The sequence below is a fragment of the Haemaphysalis longicornis genome, unplaced genomic scaffold, assembly GCF_048455015.1.
Source record: "Haemaphysalis longicornis isolate Haplotype H1 unplaced genomic scaffold, Haemaphysalis longicornis Haplotype H1 scaffold_12, whole genome shotgun sequence".
Classification (NCBI taxonomy): Eukaryota; Metazoa; Arthropoda; class Arachnida; order Ixodida; family Ixodidae; genus Haemaphysalis; species Haemaphysalis longicornis.
Window position 1 is genome coordinate 2775528 of NW_027526225.1, and position 21707 is coordinate 2797234.

Genomic DNA, 21707 nt, shown 5'->3' on the forward strand with positions numbered 1-21707 from the left:
GGAACTAATCCCCCTACCGCGACGAATGCCCAAGTGCCCTGACGGGTCCCGGTCAACCCGGTAACAACGTACACGACGGAACGGACGAACTGCTAAAACTATCCCTCAGAGAATTTTAGCAGTCCGTCTGTTCCGTTCTGTACGTAGTTATCGGGACGCGACTGCGCCTGCGCGCACTTAAGGGCGAGGAGGAAGGAAGAGGAGGCGCCCCCCACCGGGGGAATGCGCGGACATGGCGAAGGCCGGCCCGCGGAACTAATCCCCCTACTGCGACGAATGCCCAAGGACCCAGGCGGGTCACGGTCAACCCGGTAACCACGGTAAAATGTGCTGTTGGTCTAGTCAATTGGTGCATTATGAATTACGAAAATTGCGCTAAATGGACAAAAAGAGGTAGGAAGACAGATGCGCATGCATTGTCTGTCTTACTTCCTCCGTTTGTCCATTTAGCGCAATTTTCGTAATTCATACGGTAATTACGCACACGACGGAACAGATGGACTGCTAAAACTCTCTAATAACGCACACGATCAAACTTCGTCAGCCCGTCAGCCGGAGGCAAACATGGCTCTCCGCCGTCGTCTGTGCCGGGCAAAGCGACGATGCAACTGTGTTTTAGTTCGAAGCTGGCATTAAAGGTAATGTTCTTCTGCTGTAAGATGAAAAGCCGACGTTTATGTGTGTTGCGATGACAGCAGTGTTGGGCGCTGTACGGTTGGGCCATGTCGACAAGGCGGTCTCGTCAAGAGCGGGGCAGACCACGCTCGCGCGCCTCCGTCGCCTCCGTGTGGGTGCCTCGCCCTCGTCACGCGCTTGTGCGCGTCCACATGAGAACGCATGTGGAATCGAGCGCGCGGGCGCGTGCGTGTGGTTGCCGCTTAAGGCGTTGCGCTGCTGATCACGAGGACGCGGGTTCGATTCCCGGCCGCGGCGGTCACTTTTCTGATGGGGGCGAAAAGCAAAAACGCCCGTGTGTACGAGATTTCGGCGCACGTTAAGATCCCAGGTGGTCAAAATTAACCCGGAGCCCTCCACTACGGCGCGCCTCATCGCCTGCATTGCGTCGGCGCGTTAAACCCTACAATCAATCAATCAAACCGAAAACGAAATATCAAAGTAACGCCGAGGAACTTGGGAAGTACGGCGTGACTTGTAGCAAGCAATTTATCATATATAGACGGCTTTTAACAATAAAAAAAAACGAAGATTAGTGCAAAATGCATTTCGCTCCTGAATCTCAGGGCACCTTAACCTCGAAGGAGTAGTGTCGGTTTCGTCCTCCGAAACTTTAACCGGGCTATGAGGCACGCCGTATTGGAGGGCATGGAATTAATTTCGACCACCTGGGGATCATTAACAAGAGGAGCACTCTTAATCGTGTATACGGCCGTGCTCTTGGTCGCAGCGTCCCAGGATCCCGGCATTCGAGAGGGAACGGTGCTGTTAAATTGCTAACATATCGTGGAGCGCAATAAAACGACACCCCCCCCAAAATGCACATCTGAAAACATCACAATACGTCTCTGGTGCAAAATATTCGCCATAAAGCGTGGAAAAATAAATCAGGCGAGGGGCGAATTCAATACCGTATTCAATGATTCCAACGCGCCCTGATTGCAACGCGCAGGTAAATTTATACTTATGAGAATTCGAGGAAACAACTTGAAGCCGATTTTACTGCGCAGATGTAGAAGACATGACACCACGCAATTGGCAGAAACATTTTATTTCACGTACGCAATGTGGCAACAAAATTCCTTCTGCTTCATAAAGTTGCTTATCCAGCTCCTGCTCAAAACCGGTCTCAAAACCGAAATCGGTCTCAAAACCAAAATCCGATTTCGATTTTGAGACCGATTGTATAGCGTGCCCGCAAACTTTAAGGTTACTTATAGCAAAAAAAAAAAAGTTTGCGGCTTGGCTCAGCTAACTTTGAATATGCAACGCAAAAGCTCGGCTTAATCTGGTTGAGTCTTGGTTTCGCTTGGTTAACCTTTGATGTAGCTGTATTTCCGACCACGGCTCAAAGCCGTTCTGTCCCGTGCAACACTCACAGAAGGAGGTCCGGCCTCGCTTTCATTCTCGGCGGACGCGGCCCAAGATGAGTCACATAGCCGAGAAGACCCAGCTACGAATGTGTGGGAGGCTGCGGTTTTGGTCGGCTGCCGATCAGCTGAGCGGCCGCTCCCGTCGCGGCCGCCGCCAATACGTGAGCAGAACGACTGAAAACGGGGTTTTGTGCGCAGCGCCGTCAGCGGGCTCTGCGAATCCCGCGATGCGCTTCGAGGGGGGTCTCGCCGGGGGTGCGTCTTCGGTCAAAAGGTAACCTTTGGCATCCTCCGCGAAACCGCTGGACGAAAGTAGTCAAGCTTTGCTTTAAAAAGGCGCACGTTAGAATCGTGCAAATACGGTTTTCAGCCGTGTTAACCGCCCCCACGGTCTCCCCAAAGTGAACGCTGACACGCCGCACGCGGAAACCACGCAGCCCACGCTGTGGTTCAACGGGCAGTGCCCGCACGCCGCCTCGCTGCTGGTCAACCTGTACCACACGGCACTGCTGCGCAACCTGACAGGCCAGCCGTCGGCGAGGATCATGCTCTACAACCATCCGTACAGCAACGACAGCGCCGCCAACAGGAGCCGGACCGGCGAGCCCAAGCCCGACATGCTGCAGCAGCTGCTGCAGGGCAGCCTGGCCTTCGACGGCCGCATCCTCTCGTCCGACGGACTCCTGGTGCAGGCGCTGTCGGGCATCTTCACTCCGCTGGCCCTGTGCTTCCACGCGGCCAGCTTTGTGGTGTTCCCGATCGCCGAGCGCTGCTCCAAGTTCAAGCACATGCAGATGATGACGGGCCTCTCCGGAGCCGTCTACTGGCTCAGCAACTTCATCTTCGACGTGACGCTCGCGGCCGCCTGCGCCGCCGTCTTCGTGCCGGCCATGTTGCTTGGCGACAAGAGCCTCGACGGCGCCGCGTACATAGGCGAGTGACCCCGCTGGAACGAGTAGTAATGTAACCACCCGGATGAAAGTTGCAGAGTAACCAAAGTTAATTTTCTTCTGAAATTTCTCAGCCGAAGCGGAATTGAACCTTCCTTCCGTTAGTACCCTAGTGTGAACTTGTTCTGGTTGTGGTTGAACGGGGCACGTCGTTCAACGCAAGGCTTTGTTACAAGAACACTCTCTCAAACTGTGCGAAGAGATAAGAATTGTTCGCCAGGTTCGCAGGGCACCGCATGTATACAATAGGTGACCGGTAAAAAGCGCAAAGGCTCATGGGTACATCGTCTGCTGTACCGCCACTTCCGGTTCGAGATCTCTCCTGCCCTCCCGTATACGCCTGCGTGCGCCGGCGGCTGTCAGGCGCGTTGTGCGTGTTGTTTATTTGTCATAGGGTGCTTACCTGTCAGATAAACCCCTAGTAGGGTCAATCGTTGTTATTTATAGAATTCCCGATGCATGAGCGTTTTTTTTCCACGGTCGAAACAGATAAACAACAAGCACATGCGCGCGTGAAAGCCGACGGCGTACGGGAGGCCAGGAGAGCTCCCGAATCGGAAGTGGCGGCTCTCCGCGGGAGAAAACAATGCACCCACGAGCCTTTGCGCTTTTTACCGGTAACCTATCAGTATTTCAGTTAAACACGTTTGAAGGAGGCGGCGTCACGAAATTTTGGGTACAAAGTTGCAATCTCTGCATGTCATAGAACGGCGCAAATTAGTGTATCCCGGAGGAAACAGCGCAACGTTTACACAGTCGGAAAGACACGATGCTGCAGAGGCACTTTTGTAAATTGCTTCATGAAATGATAGCGTCACTGTCGATGAGGAAAACCCAATGGGCATTCTTTTTGCTATTTTTTAAGCGTCTTCCCTCCCCCCCTTGATTTATCCGAGCGTTTGCTCAGCAGCTCTCATCATAACCCCACCGCTAAGTACTTCCAACCCACTGCACTCTTCAGCACTTTGCCCATAGCATCGTGTCCTTCCGTTCAAAGAATCGCACTGCATGCCTTTCTTATTGTCCCAAACCACATTTCAGAGCTCCCTACGCGACAAGAGCTGAGAACGAAGGACGGAGGAGCACGCGTGTTTCCTAATGATTGACCGTGTCGAATATTGCCAGCTAACCCTTGATGACAGCATTTAGTGTGCATGTCATTGTTCGCGCGCCAAAAAAAAAAAAAAATATTCGCTCACGTATGCTGTCGTTTCCCTTTCATAGTTGGGGTAACACACTCTATTCCCAGCGACACCGAATGGAAGGGCCCCTGAAACCAGTTAGGGCCAGTCAGCACGACAGGGACAGTTTGAAATACGTGCCATTTCGCCTACAAGATGGCGCAACCAGTCAACATTGTCTGAGGCATGGATGTGACGCGACAATCGAGTTCCTCCTCTTTCGTGCCGCCCATGCATGAGACCGCATTCAGTACTGTAGAGAATGTCAGTACTGTGAGAACTTCAGTACCGTAGAGAGAGAGAGAAGGAGAGAGAAACTTGTATTCCTGGCGAGGCTTAGTCCTAGCGAGTGTCCCTTAGGTGGGGAAGGCGCGCCAGGTAATCTTGAGCCCTAGTGGTGGTCAGGAGCTGTAGCTCGGGTGAGGAGCTCCCGGTCACCTCCAGCCACGTAGTGGGAGGGTTAGAGAATGTCGCCGGTCCTTTTTCGTTCTCAACACGTTCCAACGTCCGCAGGTATGCTGGCGTTGCTGTTCATAGCGCACGGGCTGGCCACGGTCCCTTTCAGCTACGTGGCGTCCACCTTGTTCAACGACAGCTCCTTTGGACTCTCCTTCATGGTCATCTTCATATTTTTTATCGGTACGCGCACACACCGTTCTTGGTCACTCCATTACTCGGTGATTACCGTAATTTCAGTCGGGAAGTGTATCGACCATAAGACCCACGCCTAAGCAGTGAAAATTACGTCTTACACACACAGCTTGTCGGTACTAGCGTAACAAGTTGGGACACTCAAAGTAAATCCGATTTTCCTCTTCCAGGACAGGATCTGGTCACCCTGGTGTCCCGACAGAACCATGGTCGCTTGTCGTGGCATTCGTTTCAGTGGCAATGGCTTGTCAGCTGGTGTTGCTCTCATTGTTTGTGGGAGAGATAAAAATAACGTAATCGCATACCAACCAGGCTGAGCTGGATACGTGCTGCAATACCATAGGAAACCTCCCTGGGATAAATAGCAAGCCTTCATCAGAGCAGGAGGTGACATGTACGGTGTAGTATTTGGCTGGAACCTGCCAATAATTCTTAATTTTGCAGTCGCGACGCAAGTGGGATGAATATACATATGTACAGTCTTTACTGAAATGTTGTAGGACACGGTGACCGTGTGCGAAGGAGGCATGCGGTCCAGTAAGGGGCGCTGCGGTTGCCGCTGTCAGCTGTCTGCGCGGCTAAACAGAGCGATGGGAACTTCGCTCGTAGTGTGGATGGCACGATAAAAGTGCAGCGCGCGGTCGATTTCTCAGCGTAGGCACTTTGCGCCGCAGTGTTGGCCACACTACGAAGGCAAGAGTGAAAATTCCCATAGCTCTGTTTAGCCGCGCAGACAGCCGACAGCGGTCACCGCATCGCACCTTAAGGGCCGCACGCCTGCTCCGGACACGGTCACCGTGGCCTACAACATTTCAGCAAAGACTGTACTATCGGCGTCAAATTAAGCGCGAACACGGAAATATGAACCTGAACGCACAATTAGCGCGATTTCTTTCCATGCAAGCCAAAATTACGCGTGGCTTGGGAAAAGTGGATTTCTAAATATACCAAATTCTACGAAGAGTATTTTTCGATTTTGCACGTTCTGATTCATATTTTCGTGTTCGCGTTTCATTTGTCGCCGATAGTACATCGTCGCTTACGTTTCTGCCGCCTCGACGGGCTATTGTGCGTGCAGGTCTGGTGGGCGCCCTGAAGACGGTGATCTTGCACTTCACGGAGACGGTGTCCGAGGCGCGGCTGCTGTGGGTGCTGCCCAAGGCGGTGGACATCCTGTTCCACAGCGTTCCCACCTTCGCGCTGACGCGCGGCATCGCCAAGCTGCTGCACCTCCGCCGGGAGAACGACATGTGCGAGGCCGGAGGGGAGTTCCTCGAGCACACGTGCCACAACGTCGACGTCTCGCACACGGTCTCCCTGCAGTACTGCTGCAACGGTAGGTCGGGGCACTTTAAACTGCTCAAGCTGAGCCCAATAACTGAATTCGGGAGGTCTGTTCCCTAAGGTGAAAGTTGTGCACTGTGGTTCGTGTTTGCATGTCCGCATGTCTTCTTATGCCGACTGCTGGCATGCGTCCAGTAGGGAAGTTTCGCAAAGCTATTTGCTAGCACAATACTAGCATGCGCCTGTTAACCTGTCTATTGGCCGGGCAGTTGCATCTCACTGTCGGGACAAGACAGAAACCTGACAGACAGCCCTGACAGACCTGTCGGGACCTGTGTGACTGGCCTGACCAGACAAGACAGACTGACCGGAAAGATTGGCCAGACAGACAATGACCAAACAGGCAGACACGTACCTACCGGACGGACAGACAGACCAAACATTTCGCGTTTAGGTAGCTGAAGGACAACCCTTATCCTAAATGACAAACTGGCCAGTGACGAATGAACCTGTGTGACCAAACGGCCTATCACGGTACCGCCGGGCACCCACCGGTTTCTTTAAAGGGTACAGGCGTCCCTGGTCGAGTGCAGGCCCTTGAAAGGGTATTTCACGTTTGGAAAGCTGCCTTTACCCTTGCGAGGGGCCCCTGACCCTTGTCCATGTGGCGGGGCCCCCGGCCATCATGCCGCGTTGCGCCATTGCCGGGGGTGAACGAGTCTGGCGGCATGTCCTGCCACAGGTGGTTGCGAGTTGAGCGTCCACCGTGGCTGTGGAAGGCACCATATGCATTCGTGTGCCTTGGTGGCGCCGGGAACCTACCGGTAAAATAGGTACAAGTGACTCCCCGGCCTGGCGCTCGGCTCTTGTGTGGGTCTACAACGCTTGGGAAGTTCACCCGGCTTGCGCGGGAAATCGCCCCTATGGAAAGGGGCGGCTTCAAAAATGCAGGTACTTTTTTTATCGCTTATAAAAACCCTTGCGGCGCGTGATAGGTGCAATAGACCAGCAGGGTTAGTCTTCCGTGTTAAGAGGTATTTTCCCTACATGCAACTTCTGAGTGGTATACCGAGTTGAAGATGCATACCCATTTTCGCGCTTAAAGGGTCTATTTTTCCGGAGCTTTGAAAATTAAAGTGGAAACTTGTCAAATAGAAATCACTGAAACAGAAGTATTTCTTAGGTGAAACAGCCACACGGGAAGTTTATGCGGTCTTTAAATAGACCTTATCAGGAAAATGCGATCTCAGCTCCTCTTCAATGCAGCATCTTTTGCTGGTTCCTTCGGGTTCTGTTGAAGATGTACCACTCCGTGCCTTTTTTAACAGCAGAGCTGTTTAGGCCAAGCTTTGTCCGTCCGTCGCACCAAAAAATCTCAAAGCCTCAAGAAAAAAAAATGTGGTTAGGAAGGTCTTTGGAATCGAACTCAAGGGCCTGAAACCTGCAACCTAACCATAGGTGGGCCACCCCAAAGGCCCGAGGGGTGTGCGGTTAGCAGCGGCGGGACGCAATAATATGTGCAGCTAATCGGAAAGAAAAGAAAAACGCTTATCGTGGTCAGAATCGAACCTGGGTCCCCCCCGCGTTATTAAACCGGCGTGCATCCGATCGAGCTATCATCGCATTCCGGGCGCATAGCATTTTACATGGTTCGTATAGTGCGGGCGTTGGCTTTGGACTCGGCCACTGGTTCTAGAGCGTGCTAACGTGGCCCACTTTGGGAGGGACGTGAAAGGCTGCGGACGAAACGATCCGGGCCTGCCAGTCATGGAGAACTTTAAGCGGCAAATTTGAAAATCCCTGTGAGGTGCAACGGCCCGGTATCTGACGAAGGGAAGGGGGGCCGCCAGCTGAACTGTTTCTCCAGCCTCGCGACCCTAGCGCAAGCTGCGCCAATTTTTTTTGAACAGGCTTGAGCTCAATGCCGCGAATGTCTGTGTGGGTTCGATCTCCCACTAAAAATGACTCCAGAACGGCCTAAACTAAGCCCCTATATTAAACTGTTGCAAAGAACCCCACACACACCTCAACCTTCGATCCAACAATTTCGTTTTAAGCACCGGTGAACCGATTGTCGATGCTGTACCACTCGCAAAAAAAAAAAAAAACGCTCTCATAAACGCCGAAAACGAGAATCCTGCAGAGACACGGCTAAAAAGCGCTTGGAGATGAAGACGAAAGATTAGGAGACACACGACGGCGCTAACGCCATCTCCTAATCTTTCCGACGAAGACGAAAGATTAGGAGACACACGACGACGCTAACGCCATCTCCTAATCTTTCGTCCCTATCTTCAAGCGCGTTTTAACTATGTACAAGATACAAGTAGTCCAACTGTCGATTCTACTTCAGTTCTTTCGCTTCACGCTTCAGTGCTTATTCACTTGACAGTCACATATCTATTTGTAGCCAATAAATTGCCGTATACGGCATTTTAGGGGCGAAGCTCCTTAGGGCGTGGGTCTGTCCATCATCGACGTATGTATGTAGCCACCTCTAGTTTAGTTCTTGGATTGTTTACTAGATGGCGTGGCTACCTCTAGTTTAGTTCTTGGATTGTTTACTAGATGGCGGGGAGCGTTGTAATAAAATCCGTTCGCTGTTGGCGCGCGCTCGGAGTCGCCCGATGGATAAGGCTGCAGATGTGCGAGCCCGCGAGGCAGAAGCGCTCCGTGAAGCTGCGCGACGCCGCCGCCAAGATCCTGCCGTACGAGAGCGGGAGGCCGAAGCGTGTCGTCTGGCTGCGCGACGACGCCGCCAAGATCCCAGCGTTCGAGGACGAGAGGCCCAAGCGTCGCGGCAACGGCGCGAGGACCCTGCCGTACGCGAAGCGGCACGGCTGCGGCGCGAAGAGGATCTCCAAAACGTCAGAGAACGGGAAGCGGCGAGAAAGCGCGCGTATCGGCAGGCAGACCCCGATGCAGTGAGAGCTCCTGAGGCGTCTGCAAAACGCATCAGGCGAGCTCAGCCCCAAGGTGCCGACGCGCGGTTTAAGCGAGACTTTACCGATGATTTCCCCTCAGGAGCTTCGCCCACTCATCATCATTCACCCCGTGGATATGCTGTGAATTTTTTTATGCGCGAGGCTCTTTTAATTTTTCCTGCCCGCGAGCGCACGTACGTGTGTGCGTGCCTCGCGGCGACCACCGAGTGTCCCCGCCGCACGTTTGTCCAGACAAGCATACCCACTTAGGGAGATTGGCCAAGATTTGACAAAAACAAACGAGCGTTCGCCGTAATTGTGGCAACACTAGGAACGAGAAAGACGCGTCATAGCATACGCCCTCCAAGGTGATGTCTGATGATCATCACTTCCAAAAAATGAAAGGAGCTCACACTTCCAGCAGCAATGATGTATGTAGTAAAGGTCTTTGTGGCAGCGAAGAAGAAGCAAATTGGCTGCAATCGTGAACTTAAACCGTTGTGATGGGCGTGAAGGTTGCGTACAACTTCGCTACCTTCAGGTCTTACGCGCGTGAGCTTCCTTCATTTTTTTTTTTTTTTTCGAATCTGACTCCACATTTTCAGCGAAGCAGGTGGACTCGTACGACGCCAATTTTGCTCTTCAAGGCGATTTGTCATCTTCGTACACGTCCATTTGTGCGGGGGCTAACGCATTCCTCGGCGTCCGCTAACCACGCAGCTCTCCCAACGACCAACGCCAACAGCACCGACGGAGGGAGCGAGGGTCGTCGGTCGTCGATGGTGCAACCGTTCGAGCTGTCTGGCACCGTGATGGTCGAGATTTACGTGATGCTCGTCGAGTCCGTCTTGCTGCTCGCCTACCTCGGTGTCATGGACGCGCCCGCATATGTGCGCATGCGCAAAAGGCTCTTGGCACCGGTGCGTCGTGGGCGCTGCATCATAGGCTCATGCTAGCTATAGACATCTCTCGCTAGTAGTAAGGGTGCGAGACCTCAAAAGCTACTAGCATGGTCTTAAAGTCCGTTATTAGATACCGTTATTGACGCACCATCATATAACCTAACACACTACGAGCATGTTGCTGCAGATTGAAGCTTTTGAAAGCGCCAAATTCGAGTTTTTCACATTTCTCGCATTTTTTTTAAATTGAAAGCGTATTGCTGTAAATTGAAACATTCATGCCCTAGTGTGAGACTTTTGAAAGAGCGAAATTCGAAAGTTTTCGACGCACCTTGCGTTGTTTCGATTAAAGAAACCTTTCCTTCTGATTGATTGATTGATTGTAGGGTTTAAAGGAGCCATGAAGACAAAATACAAGTTGGGTTTATTAGAAAGACTGCTTAGTCCCGATAACAATGATACCAATATCATCGAAATCTTCGAACAAATAACGGAGATATGAAAGAAAACGTGTGAAGCAGTCGCGACCCCCTAGCCAATTTCCCGCAACTTTTCTATGACGTCACGGAACCTTGTTTGTGCGATTGGCGGCCGCCTAACTGATCTGTCGCGACGACACATGACTGGACGTCTGTAATGAGGCCTCTAGTTCCATTTTACCGCATCACTTGAATGCTAACGTGCAGTTAACGCACTGAAAATTACGTTTTATTGTTGGCCCGTATGACGTCATTCTTGCTCATAACACGTCACTGTGGCGCAAAATTTAAATGTTTTTAAATAATTCTTGCTTTTTTTCGTTAAAAAAACATATTTTGTGGCTCTAATGGAGCTGAGGGAGATACTGAATCCTAGTTCTTTCGAACTAAACAAAGTTGCATTTTCTCTTCATGGCTCCTTTAACGCGCAGACGCAACGCAGGCGATGAGGCGCGCCGTCTTTCCTTCTGAAATAGAGCTCAGTGAGTTACCAAAACAAATTAGTTGTTTGTCCTCATAGCCCCTTTAAAGGAGCCATGAAGAGAAAATACAACTTCGTTTAATTTGAAAGAACTAGGATTCAGTATCTCGCTCAGCTCCATTACAGCCACAAAATATGTTTTTTTTAACGAAAAGAAAGCAAAAGTATTTAAAAACTTTCAAATTTTGCGCCACAGTGACGTGTTATGAGCAAGAATGACGTCATACGGGCCAACAATAAAACATAATTTTAGTGCGTTAACTGCACGTCGGCATTCAAGTGATGCGGTCAAATGGAACTAGAGGCCCCATTACAGACGTCGTCATGTGTCATCGCGACAGCTCAGTTTGGCGGCGGCCAATCGCACAAACAAGGTTCGGTGACGTCATAGAAAAGTTGCCGGAAATCAGCTAGGGGGTCGCGACTGCTTGACACGTTTTCTTCAATATCTCCATTATTTGTCTGAAGATTGCGATGATATTGGTATCATTGTTATCGGGACTAAGCACTCTTTCTAATAAACCAAACTTGTATTTTGTCTTCATGGCTCCTTTAAAACTTAATGGTAGGGTTAAGTGAGGACAAAACGGGACCAGGTGACAACGGATAGAAACGATTGCAGTGGGGCCCAACAGTCTGACGGTGGTCTTGACGCTGATTGCTCTCAGCTGCGCAAGAAAAAGAGCGGTACGCCGGAATGCCAGGCGAGTCCGCGGTTGTCCACGTCCCCGCTCGATTCGGACGTGAGTCGGGAGGCCGAGCTGGTGGAGAAGCTCTGCGAGGCGCCCATACCGGACGAGTACGCGCTCGTGGTGCGAAAGCTCTACAAGTCCTACGCGCAGTGCCGGGGCGTCCACAACGTCAGCTTCGCGCTCAAACGCAACCAGGTATACCAACGTCACTCTCTGGGGCGCATTTATTCTACTTGCCGGTTCTGGGCAGCCCGAGGGTAGTGTCCAGGAGTGCCGGTAGGAAGTCCAGCTGGGTGAAGTGAAACCGCATCTCTGCTAAGGCAACAGCAACGGGGCGAGAAATATATGGGGTAGGACAGGCATTTTTTTGCCTACTGTAGTCTTATTATAATCTGTTCCTTGCTTTACTCGTACTTTTTAGGCGTGCACTTTCATACGGTACTGGGGAGCGCCCAGCAGTCGGGACGTGTAACAGTGTAGCATGTTACAGTCGAACCTCGTTATAGCGAACACTGATATAGCGATTTATCGGATATAGCGAACTAAATGCGAAGTTTGTTTGGTCATGCTTCATTTCAATGACACCTATTCTTTTTATAACGAAATCGAAACCTCGAGAGCCGCGCGATTTCGGCTACAACGAAGAAATATTTGGTTTCCGCGAGGCGACAGGTATCATATTAAAAGCAAAATTTTGAAAAAGTGGGACAAAACAACCATTTTTTAGTAGCTCGAAAAACTGCAAGAGTAGAAAAGGCCATTTACTGTGTGGACACTGAAAAACTTCATTCCGCTCAGATTGTGAAAAGCCACCAGGCGAAAGCCACATCCTCCTTCGAGTAAATAAGAACGCAGGCCTGTTTTGCCGAACGAACTTTCTGTTGTAATTTCACGATCACACGTTCCGGTCTGCTTAGTTTGAAAACACCCCAACGAGGCAGATAAGGATTACCTCGTTTATAGCGGGTTCGAAGCCTCGAACAATGCGTTTTTTATCTAGAATTGTTGCGCGAGCCAGATTGCCGGTTTATTAGAGCCGATTTTTACATTTACGGTTAGAACGAATATCGGATATAACGAACTAATTTACTGCCCCGATACTACTTCGTCATAACGAGGTTCGACTCTACTTAGATTGCCGGCGATGCGAACTATGGCGAACTCAGTTCACGGTAGCCACTGTAGCGTCAAAGGTGTCCCTACCCCACACCGAGCCTGCACTCAGTGTAACCAGTGAAGGCTAAAAATAGCCCTGGTGGTGGCGGTGGCAAAATTTTAACTCAAGTGAAAAGAGATTCGCACTCGAAAGCGGTAGAGTCCCTCGATAATACAAGGCTACTGCGGCGGCTCCACCCACTAAGGCAAGACCGCCCGGAACTCTAGCCGTAGTGAGTACACGCTACCTGTATGTAGCACATTCGAATCCCATGGTTAGTTTGGAACAACGCCGGAATTAACTCCGCTGCAGCAGGTGTCTAATCAGACTCTATACGTTGTAATACAGACTCCATACACGCGCTTTAACGACGAGATACATTGTAATACAGACTCAATACACGCGCTTTAACGGCGAGATTTACAGGTTGGGCAGTAGGAAACATCTATCGAGTGTGCGAACCGAAACCTTAAATGTGCTAGGACAATTTAGCTAATTCTCTAATTCTGTCTAATTCTGTCTAATTCTCTCTAATTCTCTATTTCTAATTTTCCCATCCAGCTGCCTGAACGAGTTGAGAATAATTTCTCCCAGATGCGCACGAGCAATATGTTTACCAGGATGCGTTGCTGGTATAGTTATTAGAATGAATTTTAAAACAGGTTAAGGCGCTGAGGGTGAACAAAAAGGAAGTTGTCTCTTCTGGAGAAGAGAGTTCACAAAAGGAGACCACTGGCGACTCTCCTGTCTATTCTTGTGAACTTCTACTTTAGTGTGAACTTACACAACCATTCCAAAGAAAACTACCGTCACTTCCCAAAGAAAGTTAAGAGAAGCGCGAACGTTTCGTCCAAAGCGAGGAAAATGCGTCCAATCGGTCTTCAAACCATCAAAGGCCCAAATCGCAAACGAGGAACCCCGATTTTTTCGCGCACTAAGTAAACTCATCTACGATCGATCTAATTGTATAGCTATACGCGGCTTGTGAGATTACGGTATACTATTGTACTCGTTCTTAATGATCGATGCGTGTATTGTCACATCTACAACCGCTCATTTTTCGCGATTTCCAAGTAACCGCTTTGACAGGATGGGAGCCCGGTTTAACGCACGCGTCGTGTGTCCAGAGATCTTATAAGAGCTTTTCGGTCGCCCAATCGGTCGCACTGAGCAAGCTTCCGCCTTAATTAGAAAGCGATGCGGCGTGTGCGCAGTGCCTGGGAATCATCGGCGTGGCGGGGGCGGGCAAGACCGAGCTGATGCACCTGCTGACCGGGTTCTCGGAGCCCTCCTCGGGAAGCGCGCACCTGGGCTCGCTCACGCTGTCCGGCAACGCCAAGCAGTACATCTCCAGGCTGGGGTACTGCCCAGAAACTCTCGGACTGCCCGAATACCTGACCGGCCGTGAGGTACGCGAGCGAGAAGCGTGGACTCTGCAAACAGGCTTCTTTATTACCGGAGAGTTGTTGCATTATCTCGGAGTGTAAGCATGATGTACTCGTACGCATGCAGTTTAAGTTCACTCTGCGAATGACAGGGATGACCCTGCAAGAATCTTTTCTCCGGTTGCAACAGCACGGTATTCATGGCTTAAGATGACTCGAAGGCCTCTTGAAATGCGATTGACCTTCTAGTGATGACCCTAAAAACAGGAGTCATTGAACCAGCGATGCATGCATGATGCACGATGTTGACTTAGTAGCATGCGCATGACGCGTTGCAGGTCTTGGAGCTCTTCTGCGTCCTGCGTGGCTTCACGCCCAGCGACACAGCGTCCATTGTGAAGAACGTGCTGAGCTTAATGGACCTCTCCGGCGTCGCCAATGATGTCACCAGAAACTACACGTAAGAGCGCAGTAAACATGGCGTGGCACGCGTCCCCGTACGGAGCTGACGTTAAAGCGGTTGTTCACATGTGCTTGGAAAGTCGACCTTTACATGCGCCTGAAGGGATGACAGTGACTCAGTATACGTGTGCGCAGCCCGCGAGCACAACTAACCATAAAACGAATCAGGATCGGCACGTGTTCTTTGTACGCGCCTGTACATGGAGGTGCCCAGAAACATTTGTGCGTGAAAACAGATTTGTTCGCAGAGATTTGTTCGGCCGTCTGAGTCCCCGCGTACACGCTCATATAAGCGCATATATAACGATGAATAGTATTTCAGCGGGTGCTGTCGTTCCAAGTGCGCTAGGAGTCAACTCCATATCGTGCAGATAACCCTTCCTCATGGTAGTATTACAGTAGCCTACCGTTTTTTCGGACACCAGAAATTCGGACTTCCTGGATATGCCGGGCTTTCCTGAGGAACCGCAAGTGGTCCCATAGGAACAATGTATATGAACAACGGATATTTCGGACAACACAAGGCCAAATGTTCGACTTTTTCGTACAAAATTTTCCGCGACAGAGACACGGCGCGACTCCAGGACGACGCCATTTTGAATCCTAAGCCGCCTATAGCTAGCTTCGGATTGGATGGGGATTGTCTTGACTCCCGCCGGGTCACAAACTTTTATCTCGGAGGCCATAATTTTGCATATAATCTGCGGCGGAAGCAAATTTCAAAAGCCGGAAACGGTCCTACATGGCCATTTCATTTAAACACCTCTTTTTTTAGTCTTCAGGTGACGCTGACTATAGGCAACATCATCATCAGGTTTGTCCTGTGTTGCGCGTCGTGCACGTTGTTCTTTTACTTGGTCGATAGCCATTGTGGTGACATGTGGTCCACGTGGTTCACCCCATCGCCTGTGCACTGTGCGTACCATCGCAGATATTATGATGTTTACGAAGAAAATGTGACGCTTGCAGAAATGCAAGCAGACGTCCTCTCACGGAGGAATTTAAGTCAAGGAACCACTCGCTAGTTCTTCAGCCCTTTTTAGATGAAATAAACTTCGTTTTTACGGCTCGAGGATTTTTCGGACTGCTCTTGCATTCGGACTATTTCTCGTTCCCCTCCAGGTCCTAAAAAACCGGTCGGCTACCGTTAGCATGGGGGTGGGAAGAGAGGTAAAAGACAGCCTTAATGCGAGAGCATCAAATGGCCTATTGAGCTGGAAAGCTGGCGTTGGCTTCAGCGGAGGCGGCGGAAGCCGTGAAAAGGCTCCTAAGCGACCTTTCCGGAAAGCGTTCCATTGCGCGAGGCCTCCCATAGCGAGAGCTTAACCTCAACAGTAGCGAAATGTCCACGCCAGTAGACGCTGATGAAGAGAAAGTTTAACAACGGGCCGAACCAGCGAACACGCAGGCAATGAAATTCCTTATCATCGCCAACTCTACCGTTACGCGGCACCAGCAACGAGAAGCGGCGCAACGCGTAGAATGCAGATCGAAGCCATTCGAAAGCGTCGGGGCGGAAGGAGGTGTCGAAGCAAAGCGTTTCAAGCTGCAAGAGGACGAAGCCTCCTGACAACGCGACGCGGAAACCAAGACTCTCATACACTTACATGGACATTCGCATTCACTACCCATAAAAAGTGCATAGGTTTCCTCGGACTTTTTTACACCTCTCGTTGGCCATTTGAGGGAACTGTTTAAAGGGACCCTATAATATTTCCACGGCCACTCGTTGACGAGCGAATGGCGTGTACCTGTAAAAACCATGACATGGTTTTTTGGGGCGTTGTCAGTATGGAACCCTGGAGGGGGATCGTCGTTTGGTTGGCCTCGGCGTAGTCACCGCGTCCCTCTTTCGCGCAGCCCCGGCGACAAGCGCAAGGCGTGCATCGCGCTGGCCATCGCGGGCCTGCCCAGCGTCATTCTGCTCGACGAGCCGGGCACAGGCGTCGACGTCTCGTCGCGGGCCCAGATACGCCGTAGCCTGGCCACCGTACGCGAGATGACCGACTGCGCAATCTTGCTCACCTCCAACAGGTATGACCATTGAATAAATAAATAAATAAATAAATAAATAAATAAATAAATAAATAAATAAATACATAAAATTTTTAAGAATGGACATGTTGTTAAAGCGTTGAGAAAAGCCCGGTTTGTATTTCGTTTCGTTTTTCGCACTGCCATGATAGTAGTTCGCGTCGCGTCTGACAGATGGCGCCACCAGTCCACGGCGCGCGCGCCGCTCGTGGGACCTTGCTCTCGGTGGTTGCACTCAATCTCTGCAAGAGGTAGCGTCAACATCCCCCTCGCGAGGGGCACGATCAAATGCAGAGCATTTCCGGGGGCGCACGACGTTAAGTAGTTTGCGTTACGTTAATGTTGTTGCACTTGTGGCAACTGCTGACGAGAGAGCGCTCGTCAGTAGTAATTTGAATGGGTCAAGGATATAAGGCGCGTCCGTAGCCTCCCATTCTGTGTCGGCTTTGTGGCGCAGTGGGTTAAGCACCATGTACATTGCGTTCCGCCCGCAGGGTCGTGGGATCGAAACCTGGCGCCGGATGGTACTTTTTTTTATATATAGTAGGGAGGGGTGCGGTGCGGACTACGGACGCCAACGCGGGTGACATCGTGAGTTACTGAAATGCTCTGCATTTAATAAATAAATAAATAAATAAATAAATACATAAATAACGTCAATCGCGACCGTGCATATATGTGTACGTAGACAGCCCTGCATACCGCAAAAGGAAACATATGCTGAATCTAACCTTACTTCATGAAGAAAGTAAAATTCGGCTTCCAAAGTTCCGACGTGCGGTTTTGAGAGATGTCCGCTGAGGTAGGTGACCGCTTACTTGAGTTGTTCGACGGTTAGAAGCATGCACACACGCGGCTATTGTTTCGCATTTGCACGAAATAAAGATGCACGCCATAACCCACGCATTACGCGAGTTTATAACGCGCTCGTTCAGCGCTGTGAGTGCGATTGCCCGGCGTTAAAGGAGCTATTGAAAGGAGAGTGCCACTTACGTTCCAGTGGCACTTCCGGTCCCACCGTGAAAGGAGTTACAAAATGGCGCCCTTTCGTCATTGTCAGCATGCAGAAGTGCGAGATCCTGTGCGACCGCATCGCCATCCTGCTGTCTGGCCAGCTGGAGTGCATCGGGAGCCTGGACGAGCTGCGGAGCAAGTTCGGCCGGGGCTACACCATCACCATCAAGCTGCGCCAGGAGACCTTCGACGACTCCGAGTTCCAGGAGGACCTCACCAACGACATGAAGAACGAGTTCCGCAGTTGCCAGCTGGACTACTCCTTCCAGGCACGCTGGCTGCTGCTGCACACTTTTACCACTTCTTCGGCACACAACACAAACTTTAAATTGGCGCCGATAAACATTTAAAGCTGTACACGCAGGAAGGCGCCTCCGTATCTTCGTGAAGTGAACCACGTCAGGCCGGCATCTGCATCCGCAAAGAATATTCGTTATTTGAAAAGGCAAAAATTTAAACGTACATACATATTTCCGAGTCACCAAAAAAAATTTGGTGCCTTGCAGTTTTTAACTGTATATATCCGGTAGAACTGAACAGTAGCTTTGCAAGCCTGAGCTAGACGCAAGGACAGTGCTCATTTTTTGAAATAATAGTTATTCAGTCTCTGTTCTGAAGTGCGTTGTACCACTGCCACGAGGCAAATTTAGTGGCATTCCCATCGAATGTCGTTCGTTCAAAATGACATTTGTTTGCTGCCACCCGAGAGAAAATGCGATGACATTCGATCAAAATGTCACCGTTTTCTCAGCATACATTTTCCAAGTGTTTGAACACATACCTACTCGAAATGTACTTCAGTAATTCTTAAAATCGTTTTTTTTTTTCTGTGTACCTTTTATCTTTTGATTGTATACTTATTCTTTCAGCATTTAACTTCAGATTTCTGGCTCTTTCTAAACTGATGATTGCTTAGAATTTTGTGGGTTATTGTAGTATCACCTGATTTCTTGACGTTCCCAATCTGACTACACATTTTGATTGGCATTCCTTGATTATTCGTCTAGTATTGTATACTTTCTGATTTTTGTGCCTCAAACTCGCGCAAAAATACAAAATGTTATTATGGAAAAGAATTAATTTTTACCCTGACTTGATAATGGTTTTAATTACTTTGTGCGCATTCCGTTCTGCCATTACAGTAACTTTGTCTTGAGTATTTAGAGCCAGGAGGTCCCCCTGACAGTTCTGACTTCGGGACCTCCTTCTGTACTAACATCAATTACGCATTTTGTAAAGCAAACATGTATTGAATAAGCCTTGAAACCTTGAAAATGACATTAGGGACCGAATGAGCTTGCGGGACCCATTCGACTTCGTTCTGCCAGCAAATGTATAATCTCGACAACAGAGACTGGGTGGGGAGGCCCACCCAAAACAGGTTTAAGGCGTCAGTAGCGTCATATTTTTACGTGCGTATAATTTGCAGTCTTTATTTATTCATATGAAACAAGCCGGATGGTGTTGTAAAATATAAAACTGCTATACTCGGTTACAACTTAAGGACGGCAATGATGGCTATTGGTTTCCCCTTTGTAGCGGGGTGATGACATGTCATCTTACCAAAAAGGACTAATATACCTATGTTTTATACTATTGGTTTAATACTAGCGCTGCTTAGGGCAGGCACAAAAAGCTTATTAGACACAAAATACTTTTTTTTTTCTGTTACAAGTGGTAACTGGCCTAGGCACAGCGGCAACTTCCGTTGCCGCTGTGCTTTATTGCCGCAGCCGGATGTAACTCCGCGCGGCGGAAGTAGTGCGTTACTGGGAATATTTTGAACATGGCATGAGCCGTTTTCATGATTTTTTGGACTTGTTGTGCTTATAAACTACTGCAGCGACGACAGACTACGTGAGAAAAGGCAGACGATATCACGCATTCATAGCACTCTCAAAACGCGCGCGCCCGCTGACATCCGGGTCCGTCGCTTCGGCGGAGTGATACTGTACATGAGCTATTGCCGTTCCTAACTTGTCCCCGAGTATAGTCTCGCGGCCAGGCCAGCCTCAGCCAGTGCGGTGGGCGCCGTGCATTAGGACAGTGCGTCCTTAAAGTGTCTAAAGTGCATTCAAAAGTGCAGTAAAGGTGTTCAAGCTCTTTTTGCTCAGTTTTAGCAAATATTGAAGCGCTTACTAAAATATTATCTGAACGGAAGTTTTTACCCGTCGCAACCGCCATCATTTGCAAATGACATTAATTTTGGCCGTGTAGCAGCGTGTCAAGAAAATCTCGTTAAGTCGAACGAATGACATTCGCTGGGAATGACATTAAATTTGTTGTGTGACAGGAGTGTTATTTGACTTAAAAACTAGCAATAATCGAAGCCCCATCTTTCAAAGCGCCGAACTTAATGGAAACGAAAAACACTAAAATATGCTAGGCGTAGAATTTCTCATAGAATACTCTCTTGCTTTATTAGTGTAAAGCATCAGATGGTATCTTTTTAGAAAGAGCTTCGAATTAGGGGCGAAGTGACATCACGATCAAGTCAAAGGCCACTGATTGAATAGTTGAGTTTATTCGTAGGCTTGTAGCCAGTGTTTAGTGCACATAGTAGGGGCAACTGTTCTATATTTGCTACACTTTAATTGTAGTTTATCAGAGTTAAGCTATTTTAGCATGTTGCTCAGGTTTTTTAGTTGCTTCGTGCGACCTGTTGAACTACTTGCGCAGTCTGAAGCGCACTGGGTGTCTTTTACTAAAAAAAAAGCTTTGCAGAACCCCACTTTTTACTACGCTCACCACAGACTTGCCGTAGACAACGTGAACATACCGTTTGAGATTCCACAAGTAGCTCCTGAAGAACTGCATAGCCAGCGCGCAAAATACATAGAGGAATGTTTTTTCTTTGTTTTAAAGAAACCCTGCAACACTTTCGATAAGCGCTTTCACTATTTCCTTCGTGTCTTGAACCACTGCGAAAGCTATAGTTATCGCCAGCAAGCAGCGGCAGTGTGTGATTTGCTCGTCGCACAAAATACGCCTTCCATTTCTGCTTTGTTTTTGTGTCTTTTTTTTTCAAGTTGCTGTCGAAAAGCGTTCATTGCTGCAACTGAAGGAAAACCGGCCAACAGCCGCTACATGGCCTTAGTGACGTAATTCGAGCCGTCGAAGAACGTCAAGACCGGAAAAGAAAGAAAAATCTTTTGAGCGAGTTTACAAGGTATCTGATGGGCATAGGGCAGTAATTTTTGGATGCGGTACCTTGGGACCCCCTAATCTAAGTACTGGGTGTGTTGGGTGACTACGTTCTGCAAGCATTTAGGATTTCAAAAAAAAAAAAACGGTGAAAAAAAGTGTTTCAGGGCCCCTTTAAGGGAGCGTGTAGCAATGTGCGCCTCCTTTTGGAATGCGCTCCACGCAGGGCGTGCTGGAGTATAGGATCGCCACGACCTACACCACGTGGGGCGAAATGTTCTCCAAGATGGCGATCATTCAAAAGAAGTACCGCTTCAAGGAGTTCTACGTGTGTGACACCACCCTGGAGCAGATCTTCGTTAGCTACGCCCGCAAACAAACAAGTTGCACCAAGTCTTTGGCGGCCCCCTGAACCGTGGGCCACTTATAACCGGCCTTTCCACCAATTGCGGGGCGGCCTCCAGGTTTTTCCGCCACTTCCCGCTGCGCCCACGGGATGCAGCGAACTCTTTATGCGCATTACCTAGGCCGTTTACATACTTAGCGCACAACCGTGTAAATGTTGTATATAATCGATAATCGCCCGTACCACTACTTGTTCAATTTATGTGATTTTCATCGAATTCTTAGGACTGCCGCGACATAATGATTAGATAAATGTGCATGTATATAATCGAAACCAGTGTCATCGTACATATTGACCCCACAGCCGTGCACATGTTGTGTATAGTGGACATGTACACGGCAGTTGTATATATGTATACATGTTGTATATATGTCGTACACATAGCCGCCCTTTTTTTTTACCCGTTCAATTTATTTCCGTCGAAATGAGTTTTACAGGGACCCAGAAAAGCTTTGTGAAGGTGGCAATCAAATGCATTCAGGCGGTAGAACACATAACGGGGGATTTTTGAGCC

The 21707-nt window shown here is 49.5% G+C and overlaps 1 protein-coding gene across 1 annotated transcript in view; it reads left to right on the plus strand.

Moving 5' to 3' along the window:
• The window catches only part of LOC144162217 (phospholipid-transporting ATPase ABCA3-like), a 34604-nt gene extending 13405 nt beyond the window's left edge, over positions 1-21199 (plus strand). The window contains exons 4-13 of the mRNA XM_077692682.1: positions 2451-2981; positions 4693-4818; positions 5909-6166; positions 9759-9958; positions 11569-11787; positions 13963-14157; positions 14472-14593; positions 16456-16629; positions 17690-17912; positions 21014-21199. Coding sequence (XP_077548808.1) covers positions 2451-2981; positions 4693-4818; positions 5909-6166; positions 9759-9958; positions 11569-11787; positions 13963-14157; positions 14472-14593; positions 16456-16629; positions 17690-17912; positions 21014-21199 — 2234 coding nt within the window. The remainder of the gene's footprint in view (positions 1-2450; positions 2982-4692; positions 4819-5908; positions 6167-9758; positions 9959-11568; positions 11788-13962; positions 14158-14471; positions 14594-16455; positions 16630-17689; positions 17913-21013) is intronic.
• The last annotated feature ends 508 nt before the right edge of the window (positions 21200-21707 follow it).